Source organism: Plasmodium vivax, chromosome 9 (genome assembly GCF_000002415.2).
Source record: "Plasmodium vivax chromosome 9, whole genome shotgun sequence".
NCBI classification, from domain to species: Eukaryota; Apicomplexa; class Aconoidasida; order Haemosporida; family Plasmodiidae; genus Plasmodium; species Plasmodium vivax.
In genome coordinates this window covers 502255-513009 of record NC_009914.1, presented here as the reverse complement: position 1 = coordinate 513009, position 10755 = coordinate 502255, and the positions used below count along the sequence as shown (strand labels likewise).

General features: G+C 46.6%; 3 protein-coding genes across 3 annotated transcripts, besides 2 other annotated features; 1 reads left to right on the top strand and 2 right to left on the bottom strand.

Annotated features, from left to right (window-relative positions):
- Positions 1 to 63: 63 nt before the first annotated feature.
- Positions 64 to 2326, bottom strand: PVX_091430 (hypothetical protein, conserved; the record flags this gene model as incomplete). Its single annotated transcript, XM_001615227.1, has 9 exons — positions 64 to 170; positions 316 to 379; positions 674 to 742; positions 877 to 917; positions 1086 to 1122; positions 1319 to 1501; positions 1673 to 1797; positions 1940 to 2089; positions 2260 to 2326. 9 exons carry the CDS (start codon positions 2324 to 2326, stop codon positions 64 to 66), a joined length of 843 nt encoding a protein of 280 aa, XP_001615277.1.
- Positions 2327 to 2614: 288 nt separating this feature from the next.
- Positions 2615 to 2672: a microsatellite.
- Positions 2673 to 5630: 2958 nt separating this feature from the next.
- Positions 5631 to 7060, top strand: PVX_091425 (cyclophilin, putative). The gene is made up of 3 exons (XM_001615226.1): positions 5631 to 5785; positions 5884 to 5961; positions 6373 to 7060. Exons 1-3 carry the CDS (start codon positions 5774 to 5776, stop codon positions 6862 to 6864), a joined length of 582 nt encoding a protein of 193 aa, XP_001615276.1. The 5' UTR covers positions 5631 to 5773; the 3' UTR covers positions 6865 to 7060.
- Positions 7061 to 7403: 343 nt separating this feature from the next.
- On the bottom strand, positions 7404 to 8358 carry PVX_091420 (hypothetical protein, conserved; the record flags this gene model as incomplete). The annotated part of the gene is made up of 4 exons (XM_001615225.1): positions 7404 to 7552; positions 7690 to 7738; positions 7923 to 8139; positions 8300 to 8358. 4 exons carry the CDS (start codon positions 8356 to 8358, stop codon positions 7404 to 7406), a joined length of 474 nt encoding a protein of 157 aa, XP_001615275.1.
- Positions 8359 to 9188: 830 nt separating this feature from the next.
- Positions 9189 to 9237: a microsatellite.
- Positions 9238 to 10755: the final 1518 nt, after the last annotated feature.

Sequence of the window (10755 nt, the reverse complement as noted above, 5' to 3'; positions counted from 1 at the left end):
GCGCCCATGAGCAGAACTATCCACTGAGGCAAAAATGATTTGCATTCTCCGAGGACGCACAAATCAAACGTTTTCCTCTTTCAAACTTTCGTTATGGCTAGCTAAAAATGAATCATCCATGTCGACGTTGTTGATGTTGAGGTATATGTCGTTGAGCGGGTACAGGTAGTCTTCTGCGAGGGGAAAAAAAAAAAAAAAAAAAAAAAAGGTGTACCAACATTTCTGTGTAAACCTGTATACGTGATTAAATGGTAGACCACTCTACGAGGGAACATTTCCCAATTTCATTTTTGAAATCCATTTGGGGAAGCCTACTGTTAGGGTAGAGATTTTCGGGGGTGAGGGGGAAGAACCACTTCCACTTGAATTCGCCAAACACCTGTACGTTGTGAGGTGTGCGGGCATATGATGAGTACTCTCTTTATCCTTTTTTTTTTTTTTTTTTTTTCACTTCATTGGTGGGGCTCTCTTGGCCGCCTTCAAAATTGTGCCTACCATTTTCCAGTTATTGTACGTGCCCAGGTCATAGGGGTTCTGTAGGGGAAAGCCGGAATAAAAAAATTGGCATAAAATTTGCAACCTTCGCAAAAGGACCAAGTTAACCCACCGCATGGAGCAGAACGACGGGTGACGCCCCACCCAGTGTGGAGTCAACTGCTTTCCCTATGCTCACCTTATCCGTGTACGACGACTCTATTATGGTGATGTTACGGGAAATGAAATAGACGTACTGGCAGTTCATCTGCGGGGGAGAAAAGATGAAAGAAGCGGCACGTGTGTAAAATGGGCATGCTGATGATCCCTTGCAGTGAACTGCTTAACCCCTGGAAGGAGTCTCTGCAAACTTCGGAGCACTTCTTTTTCTTTCTTTGTTACGAAGACTAGGGCTATCATCATGGTCAGGGAAGCACAGACGGCTACGGAGGAGTGACGAGGGGTGGGTTGTTATTCTTTCTTCGATTGAGACATACGCACGAGGGTGAGCTTATAAGCACGCAAGTCTACGCGAAGCACGTGAGCTCAGCGTCCACAGCACGAGCGCATTTTCAACCCACTGGGGGGATCATTTTTCCTTTTCCTTTTACTGATCAGCAGGGCGCCATGGTGCAGCGTTTCGGAGGCCTGCGTCGGGGGGGGAAATAAGCAATCGATCGATCGATCGAGCAGTTGAACGAACGATCGAACGGGTGAACCGCTCTACATGTACGGATGGCCGAGTGGGGACCTACACAAAGTGGCCAGCCTAACGCACCGGCGAATGCTTCGTGGGAAGTGCACCCAAATAGCGTCTCCCGGATGGCCCCTCTCACCGGATTACCTTGTTACTTTCGCTTTCGTGTAGGGCCAGAACAAACTTGGGGCTAATCGTCACGGCAATGTACACCGTTGTTAGCAGCCCATATGACAAGAAGAGGAAAAAGAACTTGAGGTTCCTCTCGCCCACGCAGGTGCCAATCCATGGGCAGTGGTGGTCCATCTTCAGCACGCATCTTTTGCAGGACTGGTTAGAGGGGGGAAGCGGTTAGGTGTGCCATCAGGTGTGCTATCTGGTGTGCCATCGGGCGTACAGTTGGAGTATACATAGGAGCAAACGTTGTAGCGCTCCTCCATCATGGCTGCAGCACACCTTGCCGCGTAGCACCCTTTTGCTGGGCCACGGCGAGCGACTTACCCGGCAGTGGTGGGCCCTCTCTGGCCTCACGAGGAAGTCGCACTTGTCGCAGATGGTGTATTTGTTCGGCGTGTAGTTCCTAATTTTTCTCTTTTCAATTTGGATGTTGTTTTCTTCTGCGTTTGCTGAGGGGGGAAAAAAAAAAATGCTCTCCATGGGGAGTGCGTCATCATGTGTAGAAGCTGCCCTCCATGTGTAGCAGCTGCTCACCAGGCGTAAAAAAAACTCAATGGCAACTTCTCAAATCAGGTGGCACTCTCATCTCACCTTCCCATGTAGTGTCCACATATCCTGGGTTGTTGAAGGAGCACTTTAAAAAGGACCAATAGTAGCAGACAAATAAGGGGGCGCTGAGTGCTCCCAGGATTATGCGCACGGTGCGGCCGTAGCTGTTTAGGTACTCATTTTGGAGACAGTCTGCAATAGGAGGGGGGGGGTGAATCGCAAGGTGTGCTCCATCGTTTGTGGTTCTTCCATGCGCTTTTGAGAGAGCGTTTGGGAGAGTGTTTGTGTGCGCGCTTCTCTACGCGCTTCTACACTGGAGGAAGCACATGTGCTTCGAGTGGCTCTGCGAATGGCGCACTCACACAGGTAGCATGCATAAATGAAGGCGCTCAGAAATGTCACGAAAAGGAAGGACAGAAAATTATTCATGTGGACGGTCTTTTAGGGTTCCAAAAAAAGAAAACGGGGGGGGGAGGGGTACAGAACTGCGAAGAGGGGGCAGCAGAGGAAGAAAAATGTGAATGGCGTAACCTGCCGCGGTAGAGGTAAATGCTCCCGTGCAGAAATATAGCGCAGGGCTCAAAGCAGACATTTCGCAAGGCGTTCCTTTCACCTTCTCAGTGTGGCTAGTTCGGCACGTGCAAGTGTGCGCATTGGTCCGTCGCGCTACTATCGTTCTGTTATCGCTCTATGTATGTGCCTGTCGGAGTTGCTCCTCTTTTTTTTTTTTTTTTTTTTTTTTTCCCCGTTGAGTCAGAATGCGCTCTTCGTCCAGCGTTGGCCCCTCAAAACGTACGTGCAATGATGGGTCACCCTGCGAGCGCGCGCAACTGCATGCATAGGGGCATACGTGGCATGGTTTGAAAAAATTGTGCGGAAACGTCTACATGCGTGCCACCCAGTCGATTTTTTCGCTTCGCTTCCTCTGGATTTCTTTTTGTTGGATTTCTTCCCAGTGATGGTGAAGTCTCTCCGGGGAAATGCAGAGCGGGAAACGCGAATGTGGGAAGGAAAAAAAATGAACAAGGGGGAAAGGCAAAAAATGGGACGAAGGAAAACAAAATGTAGCAGATATAGCAAATATAGCAAAATAAAGCAAAGCAATGCAAAGCAAAATTATAGCAACTTCCCACGGACGCAAATCAACCGTTTGGCAAAAAACGGGAGCGGTTTCGCCGCCCCTCTCAAGTGGAAAAAAAAAAAAAAAAAAAAAAAAAAACATGCATGTGTTGCAGCATGCCTTTACTCAGTATGCATCGCGGAATTCTCACTCTTGTAGTAAATAAAAAATGACTTTTTCTTTTTTCCGAGTTTTCTCACAAGTGGGTTACACAAATGTGTGTGTATTTGGACTAATCACGTGAGAACAATTTTTTTTTTTTTTTTTTTTTTTTTCCTGTCCTTTCCTCCATTGTAGCTTTTTTTTTTTTTTTTTGTCCGCGTTGTTAATGGGGCTGCAATTCACCGCCAGGAATTATCCCCCGCGCGGCGCGCACCGAATTGGGGGCATACGATGACGCGATTCTGGGGGAGAAACAAATTCGCAGTTGCGCATTCCTCATCTGTGCGAATCCCCCTTCGTTGTGTGGAAGGGGTGAAAGGGGGCGAGTGGGAGCGACACAAATGTGGCGGTTGAGCGATAAGCGGCCCGCCCCCCAGACCAAAAAAAAAAAAAAAAAAAATAAGCGAACGAACGAACGAGCGAACGAAATGGCATGAAACAGAAAGGGCACACACTGGAGTGAAACACTTGAAAAAGAAAAGAAGTTACTCAGGTGACACTGCAGAAAAGAGGAAAGGCCCAAGTTCGCCATGGCGAAGCATTTTCTTGCAAAAAAAATTAAAGTGGTATCCCCACTTGGGAAACACCCAAGGGACTAACCAATCGGGGCTCGCATTTGTTTAACACACCTTACTGGGTTGGGCACAGCTCATTTTGTTTCGAACACTTTTAAGTGGAATTTACGCCGAGTTCTCCGCCTCCATTTGTGCAATTCACACACACGCCGTGAAAGTTTATCCCCTTAGAGGCAGCCCCTCCAACGCGCGGAACGGACATATGGGTCACGTGCACACCGGCGAGAGGTAGCCCAGGGCGAACAGTTTTCACCATGAAAAATTTTACCTGCGCGGGGGAACCAAACAATGAAGGAACTGCGCCCTCCACAGAAATGATAAAGGGGCGAAAGGAGCGAAAGGAGCCAACAAAAAACGAGGAGCCAAAGGAACGGAACCAATTCTCAGAAGATTGCGAAACAAGCGCTGATGAGAGGGATGAGCCGAACCGAGTTGGCGAGGGGACCCCTCCAGTGTGCACCCCCCAGGGTGAAGAAGCAACAGCAGAGGGCACCAACATACCCAGCGGAGGGGAACTCCCCAATGGGGAACATGGCGCAGAAGTGAAAGGCAAACTGGTAGACATACCAAGTGAAAGAAGCCTCTCCACGATGACCTCGCCGCTACTCCTGCAAGATACACTACAAGAAGAGAGACAGACAAGTGTGGAAAATTGCCATCTTGCGCAAGCCTTACATAAGGAGGAGCAGCTGTACCATGAGATGATGACAGACCAAGTGAGAACAGACGCAGAGTTGGCTATGCAGTTGGAGCTTCAGCTAAATAAAAACCTTCGAGAACAGTTAAGGTTAATCGAACAGGAAGACTTTAAATTGGCCACCGCTTTGCAAAAGTCCTTTGCATCTGAAGAAAGAACGCCCTGTGACGTGGAGAGCTCCAGGGGGTACAACAAGGTGTGGTTGTTCAAGGAGAGGTTGAAGCGGAAGCTGCGGGGGATCTTCCGCGGGGGTAAAGCGAACAGGGTGAGCAGTCAACGTGTAAATTCACTCGGCACAGAAAACCCCCTTTAACGAGCAAGACGTGTTTCCCATGCGCAGTTTGAAGTGGTTGCCACCTTTTAAGTGTCGGAAGTTCTCACTCCGAAAGAGAAAAGAGGTTAAACGGGAAGGCAGCCCACCACCCAGCATTTTCAATTAGCGATGTTGCTTCTCCCGAATTGGTGTTCCTCGATCGTACGTGTTGGCACCTGCACGGTTGGACGTATGTGTGCATATAAGTTTTTTTTTTTTTTTTTTTTTTTTTTCAAAAATTACATTTTCCTCTTTAAGCAACTTTTTTTTTTCTTTTAAAATTCTTCACAATGTTGTTCCTCATGGAGGACTTCCTCCCCCGTTGGCGAGTAGGATACATACCACACCACTAAGAAGTGAACTCCTTCCTTTTGTTCTTCCCCCCCTTGCAACAGCGCGCCCAGAAGAAGCGTAGCGAACGGTGCGGCACTTTGCATACGTGTACATGCACACAGGGACGCACACGTTTGAACCGTTTTCGTAACTTCAAACCGTAGCATGAACAACAAATGGAATGCCTAAATGGGGGGGTTTACATTTGGGGCTAAATTTGATCTTCGAAGGGGAGCTTCAAATGTGTCACTTAAAACGCGATGAAGAGGTGTACCCCTCTGAAAGAAAAAAAAAAAAAAAAAAAAAAGTGGCACACATAGCACATATATTTTGTTAGCGTACCCCCCAATGTATGAGCCACCTTAGAAGTGAACCGCCATTCGCAGCATTTGCCCCTTCACCGGTTCGTGGCGTGAACAAGGCTTTCTAAAATTGCGCAATGTGAGGAAGCGCACATGTGTGCCCCTTAAAAAAGGTAAAAAAAAAATATACACGTAATGCAAGAGGTTGAAATTTTTTTTTTTTGCCTTTTTGATAAATTGGGAGAATTAGCTTTAGTAAAATATCCATGCATCGTAAGTAGTTACCATACAGCGAGTCAGCCATCAGCCAGTTACCTAGTAATATGGCCATATAGTCATTTCTTCACATAAAGTAAAAACAAGCATCCTCCAAAATGAACAAACTGGTAAGCCAAAAAGAAGAGTAAAAATGAGCAAAGAGTGCGTACTCATTTGTGCCTACTTGTGTTTACCTCAAAATGCGCTTTTTACCTCCCTTTGTTAGTTCGCGACCGTTTTGGCCATATTCGTTTTGCTGCAAAGGAGTTGCATTAAGGCGGAGAACCATGAAATCACTCACAAGGTAAGAGCAAAGTGGGGGGGTGATAATAGTGGCACGCTTCCCTTCAATGGCGTTATCCTTTACCGTTTGGGTACACTTGATCGGGGGAGGTGATGCTGTGGGAGCATAATGGGCCCTTTGGACAACCGCACTTCTGGTTGACTCGTTCGTATTTTTTTGCCACACACTGCGCTTTTCGCTTTTGCCTGAACGGTTCATATATTTTTTTTTAACAACTGTACTGTTTAGCCTACCTGCACAATTTTTAGCTAACCGCTGCTTTTTTGGCTGACACGTTCATATTTTTTTTTTTTTGCTAACCACTGCTCTTTTGGCTGACCCGTTCATATTTTTTTTTTTTTGCTAACCACTGCTCTTTTGGCTCACTCGTTTATATTTTTTTTCTTTTCCTTTCCTTTCCTTTTTGCGCAGACCTACTTCGACGTAAGCATAAATAACAAGCCGATCGGGAGGATAACGTTCGGGCTGTACGGAAAAGTGGCCCCCAAGACGGTGGAAAACTTCGTCAGCATATGCAAAGGAACAGTAGTGAATGGCAAAATGCTCAACTACACGAATTCGATTTTTCATCGCATAATTCCGAATTTTATGGCACAAGGTGGCGACATAACGCACTTCAACGGAATGGGTGGTTTGAGCATTTATGGAGAGAAATTCCCGGACGAAAATTTCACGTTAAAGCATACTAAGCGGGGAATGCTGTCCATGGCGAATGCAGGGAAGAATACCAATGGAAGTCAGTTTTTTATTTTATTTATTCCGACCCCTTGGCTGGACGGAAGGCACGTTGTCTTTGGGGAAGTAATTGATGGGTTAGACAAGTTGGTTCAGATTGAAGCGGTGGGCACCGATTCGGGGGCTCCCGTCAAACGAGTCCTGGTCACCAAATCGGGTGTGTTATGAGGTGCACCCTGCATGCGCAGCATTTAGCGAGTTCTGCCTGTGTGCGATTTTTGCCTATGAGATGAGGCGTTATTGCCGTTTTGTGGGATGTGCCCCCTTCTTCTTTTTTTTTAAAATATAACTTTAAAGGGATACATAACAAACGCATAGCGGGAAAGACGAAACAGTGAGAAGTTAAAGAAGCGATTAAAATGTAAAAAGGGGAAAAAAAACGAATGGCAAAATAAATTACAAACGAGGGTATGCGTACGGAGTTGTACGGTCAGCACTTCATGCGGAAGGGCAGAGTGGTGGTCTTATTATTGTGTCTTTTTAAATCACCCCATATATTATCTCCATGCCCATTTGGTTAGGTCCCCTTTTCCATGTTTAAAAAGATGGGGAAAAAAACTCAGCGTGCGCATGGGAAAACAAAATGAACTCTATTCAGAAGTATGGTTTCCACCGAATGCAACATATTTTCTTAGTGCGTTTCTGAGATGGTTCCCGTTTCCCCTCGCACGAAAGAGCCAGCTGGTCATTGGAGCCTCTTTAATACGTCACTCCCTGCACTTCTTCACCCTCTCTATGGCCATCTTCTTGGCCGTTTCGAACCCGTGGTACTCCGCTGAAAAGGACCTGCACACGGGGAAGTTCCTCTGCCGGTAGAATGCCACCCAGCAGTTGGTTACGACATCGTAGTGGACCCCTGCGCGTGGGAAGGTAATCATAAGGGGAGTAAAGCACATGTGTTAGGGGCACCCATGGGTAGATAAGCCTCATGTGTAGTTGCACACGCATGGTCAGGAGATGACCCCTTGAAAGGTGAAGCGGAGCTGCGCCTACCTTCCACGCCGGATTCGTAGTGGGGCCTGTCCTTCATGCGATTGTTTTGCTGAACGGGGTGAATGAAATGAATGCACAAATGGGGGGGAGGGTCCACAAGGCGCAGAAAATGGAAAATAAAAAAAAAGTAAAAAAAATAAAATAAAAAAAAAAAGGATGTCCTATTGACCCACGTGTGCAAAACAATACACACATCGGGGGGCATTTAAAAAAAAAATTGTCCCATTTCTCACCTTTAACGATTCGTAAAATTTGATGGCCTCCCTCTTGGCTGATTCTATGCCGTACTTCTTAATGGGGAAAGGCTTCGCATTCAATTTGTCATTTTCAAACCAGAACACTTCCCACTGCTCATTGAGTGGTTCGTATTTTATATTTTCATTCACTGCGTCGAAGTAGTCCTTTCTGATGGTCACTTCTTTGGCGCGACTTAGGTGCACAGGGTGGAACCTAAATGGGGGGGGAGCATACGGGGTGATGAGCGGTCTGCACCCTGCCATTTCTTAATAACGCATCGGTCCAGCAGGGGTGTGCGCATCTGCTGGGGGGTTGCTGCCATTTTTACCGCCCTTTTTGCTGCCCCTTTTGCCGCTTCTACGCAGGGCCGAACCTGTTCTCCGGATCCGAGCGAAACTTGTTGCCTATTCCCCACTTGAAAACGTACTGCATAAAGCTGGCCTGTTCGTTCCCTTGGGGGGTCCCCGCACTAACAAGGGAGGCCTCGTTTGTCCCCGGGTTCAGCAGGAGTGAATTTTTCCCAGTTGGCCTAATGCACAGTGAGCTCTTCCTATCTCTACATAGGGGACTTACATGCAAGCACTGCTTCAGCCGTAGATGGAGGGCCTTCCGCAGTAGCGGAGTGGTTCCCACTTTGCATACATTCAATCGCGCGGCCCATAGGTGTGCGTGTGGAGTCATATCTTCCTATGCATATGTTTGTACACGCGCGGGGAGGTATGCCGGACGGAGAGGTGAACGCGTTACCCCATCTGCTGCTTTGCACCCCACTGGTGAAGCAGCCAAGGGGGGTACACTTCTCTCGAGCGATGCACGGGAATTTTAATAAGCGCGGTGGAAAGGGAAAAAAAAAAAAAATTACACTCCTTTGCTTCTCCTTTAAGATGCCCCTTCGAGTTGTGCAAAAAAAAGGAGCGGCTTGAGGAAGTGTAATTTTTTTTTTAACACGAAATAGTGGAGTAATCACCTCAAAAGGGATACTTAAATTTTTTTTTTTTTTCTTTTTGCACTTTCCGGTGATGTGAAAACAGCGCTTTGCTCCAGAAGGGGGACTTCCTTTAAATGTTAACCATGTGCACTCTTCCCCAAGGTGGCATAGCCTACCACGTGCACATACGTACGTACGATGTGACGACCCTCGCGCGGTGTGGCCTTTCTGTAGAGTTCCCCTTTCTGCTGGTGCATTCACACCACAAAGGGAAAAGGGCCACAACTGGTTGACGTCTTCCACAAAGTTATGTGAAAGAAAGATTTGAAACGGGGTGCCCTTCAATTGTACATCTTTTTTTTCTTTTTTTTTTTCCTCTTCAACGAAATGCCCGCATGGTGTCCTCTGCGCATGCCGCGGGGGAGCTTTCGAATGCAGCATGCACCTTATCATTCGTAAATAAAAAATTCTGTAGAGATTGGGAAGAGCCCCCTTGGTGCAGTTGCTTCGGATGTTGCATTTGTTGAAGATCCATTTGAGCGGATCTCCCCCACTGCTTGTTGGCAAAACCCCTCTTTTTCACAACCCTCTGGGGAAAACAGCCCCTCGTCCACACCCCACGATGCAGGAGGCATAACGATGACACGTCACCTCGGACGAGAAAAGACCTACGCGAGTTTTTTTTCTTCCCACTTGCAGTGTAAGCGGTATGGTTAAGTGGTACATAAATTGGCTGTCACTTTTTGGCGGTTTACATCTTCTATTGAATTTCTTTTTTTTTTTTTTTTTTTTTTTTAACATCGGGGCTATGCTCGAATGTGCTTCAGCAGAGTGGTGCATGACTCAGCAGCATGTAAAATATCACATCGCAGGGAGATGCATGCAAGATGAAAAAAAAGAAAAAAAAAACAGTTCGCCGATTTGATGCCCCACTGTATATGTGCCCTTTTTTTTTCTTCGCCTCTCTCTCTACTTTTTTCTTTTTTTAAATTTTTTCCTCTGTGCGCACTGCTGTTAAAGGAGAGTTGCATATCTCCCCCGTTCCTCCTATCCTGCCCCGCTACCCGTTGTATAGCTTTTTTTTTTTTTTTTTTTCCTCGCATGATGAGCTGTTGGTTTTCGCTTTTAAGTTGTCAAAAAGGACGGCGTGTCGGGGCGGTGGAAAATCGTTCCTCTTTTTGAGACCTCCCTGACGCGCATGCATGTGAAGTGAAACAAAACAAATGTGCCTACATGCATGAGTGGTAGGAAAAATATGTGCGTATACATATCCAACGGGCCACTTTTTTTTGCTCCGGAGCTAATTTCCCCCACCACTCATGCATATGCGCTTAGGGTTGCCACCCCCGAGGGGGAAGAGAGGCACACGGTCCTTTTGCGCCCTTCCACTTAAAGCCCCGCTCTAAGGGTCGCCACTTCGTTGCGCGCATTGCGGCGTGTAGTGCCACTCTCAGGAGCTTCCACCCGGCAAGGCGGGGTTAACAACGCGCCGGTTATCCTGACCCACTTGTTTAGCTCCAGCCGGTTGTACAAATGCATATGTATACATCACGTGTATATGTTTATATATATATATATTTATTTATTTATTTATTTATTTATTATTTTTTTTTTTCTTTAATTTTGCGGTCGGAACTTCACAGGTTTGAATTACCCACTTGGAGTCACCGACTGCGAATTGCCTTCCTGCTTCCACTTGCAATTTTTCCCTTTCTTTTACACGTTTCAAAAGAGCAAGTTTTGCCTCGCGCTGGTTATGCGCAGCACCGGTTTGTTTGTTTGCTTGCTTGTTTTTATTTTCACGCGCGCGTTTGCTTTTGCGTTTTTACGCTCGTTTATTTTACGCTCGTTTATTTTTATTTTTAAATTTATTTTTATTTTCACGTTTATTTTTATTTTTA

What these genes read in the sequence shown, in the direction of transcription:
- PVX_091425 (XM_001615226.1), top strand. An exon ending in ACCATGAAATCACTCACAAG is followed by an intron (nt 5,962 to 6,372) that starts GTAAGAGCAAAG and finishes CTTTTTGCGCAG; the next exon opens with ACCTACTTCGACGTAAGCAT.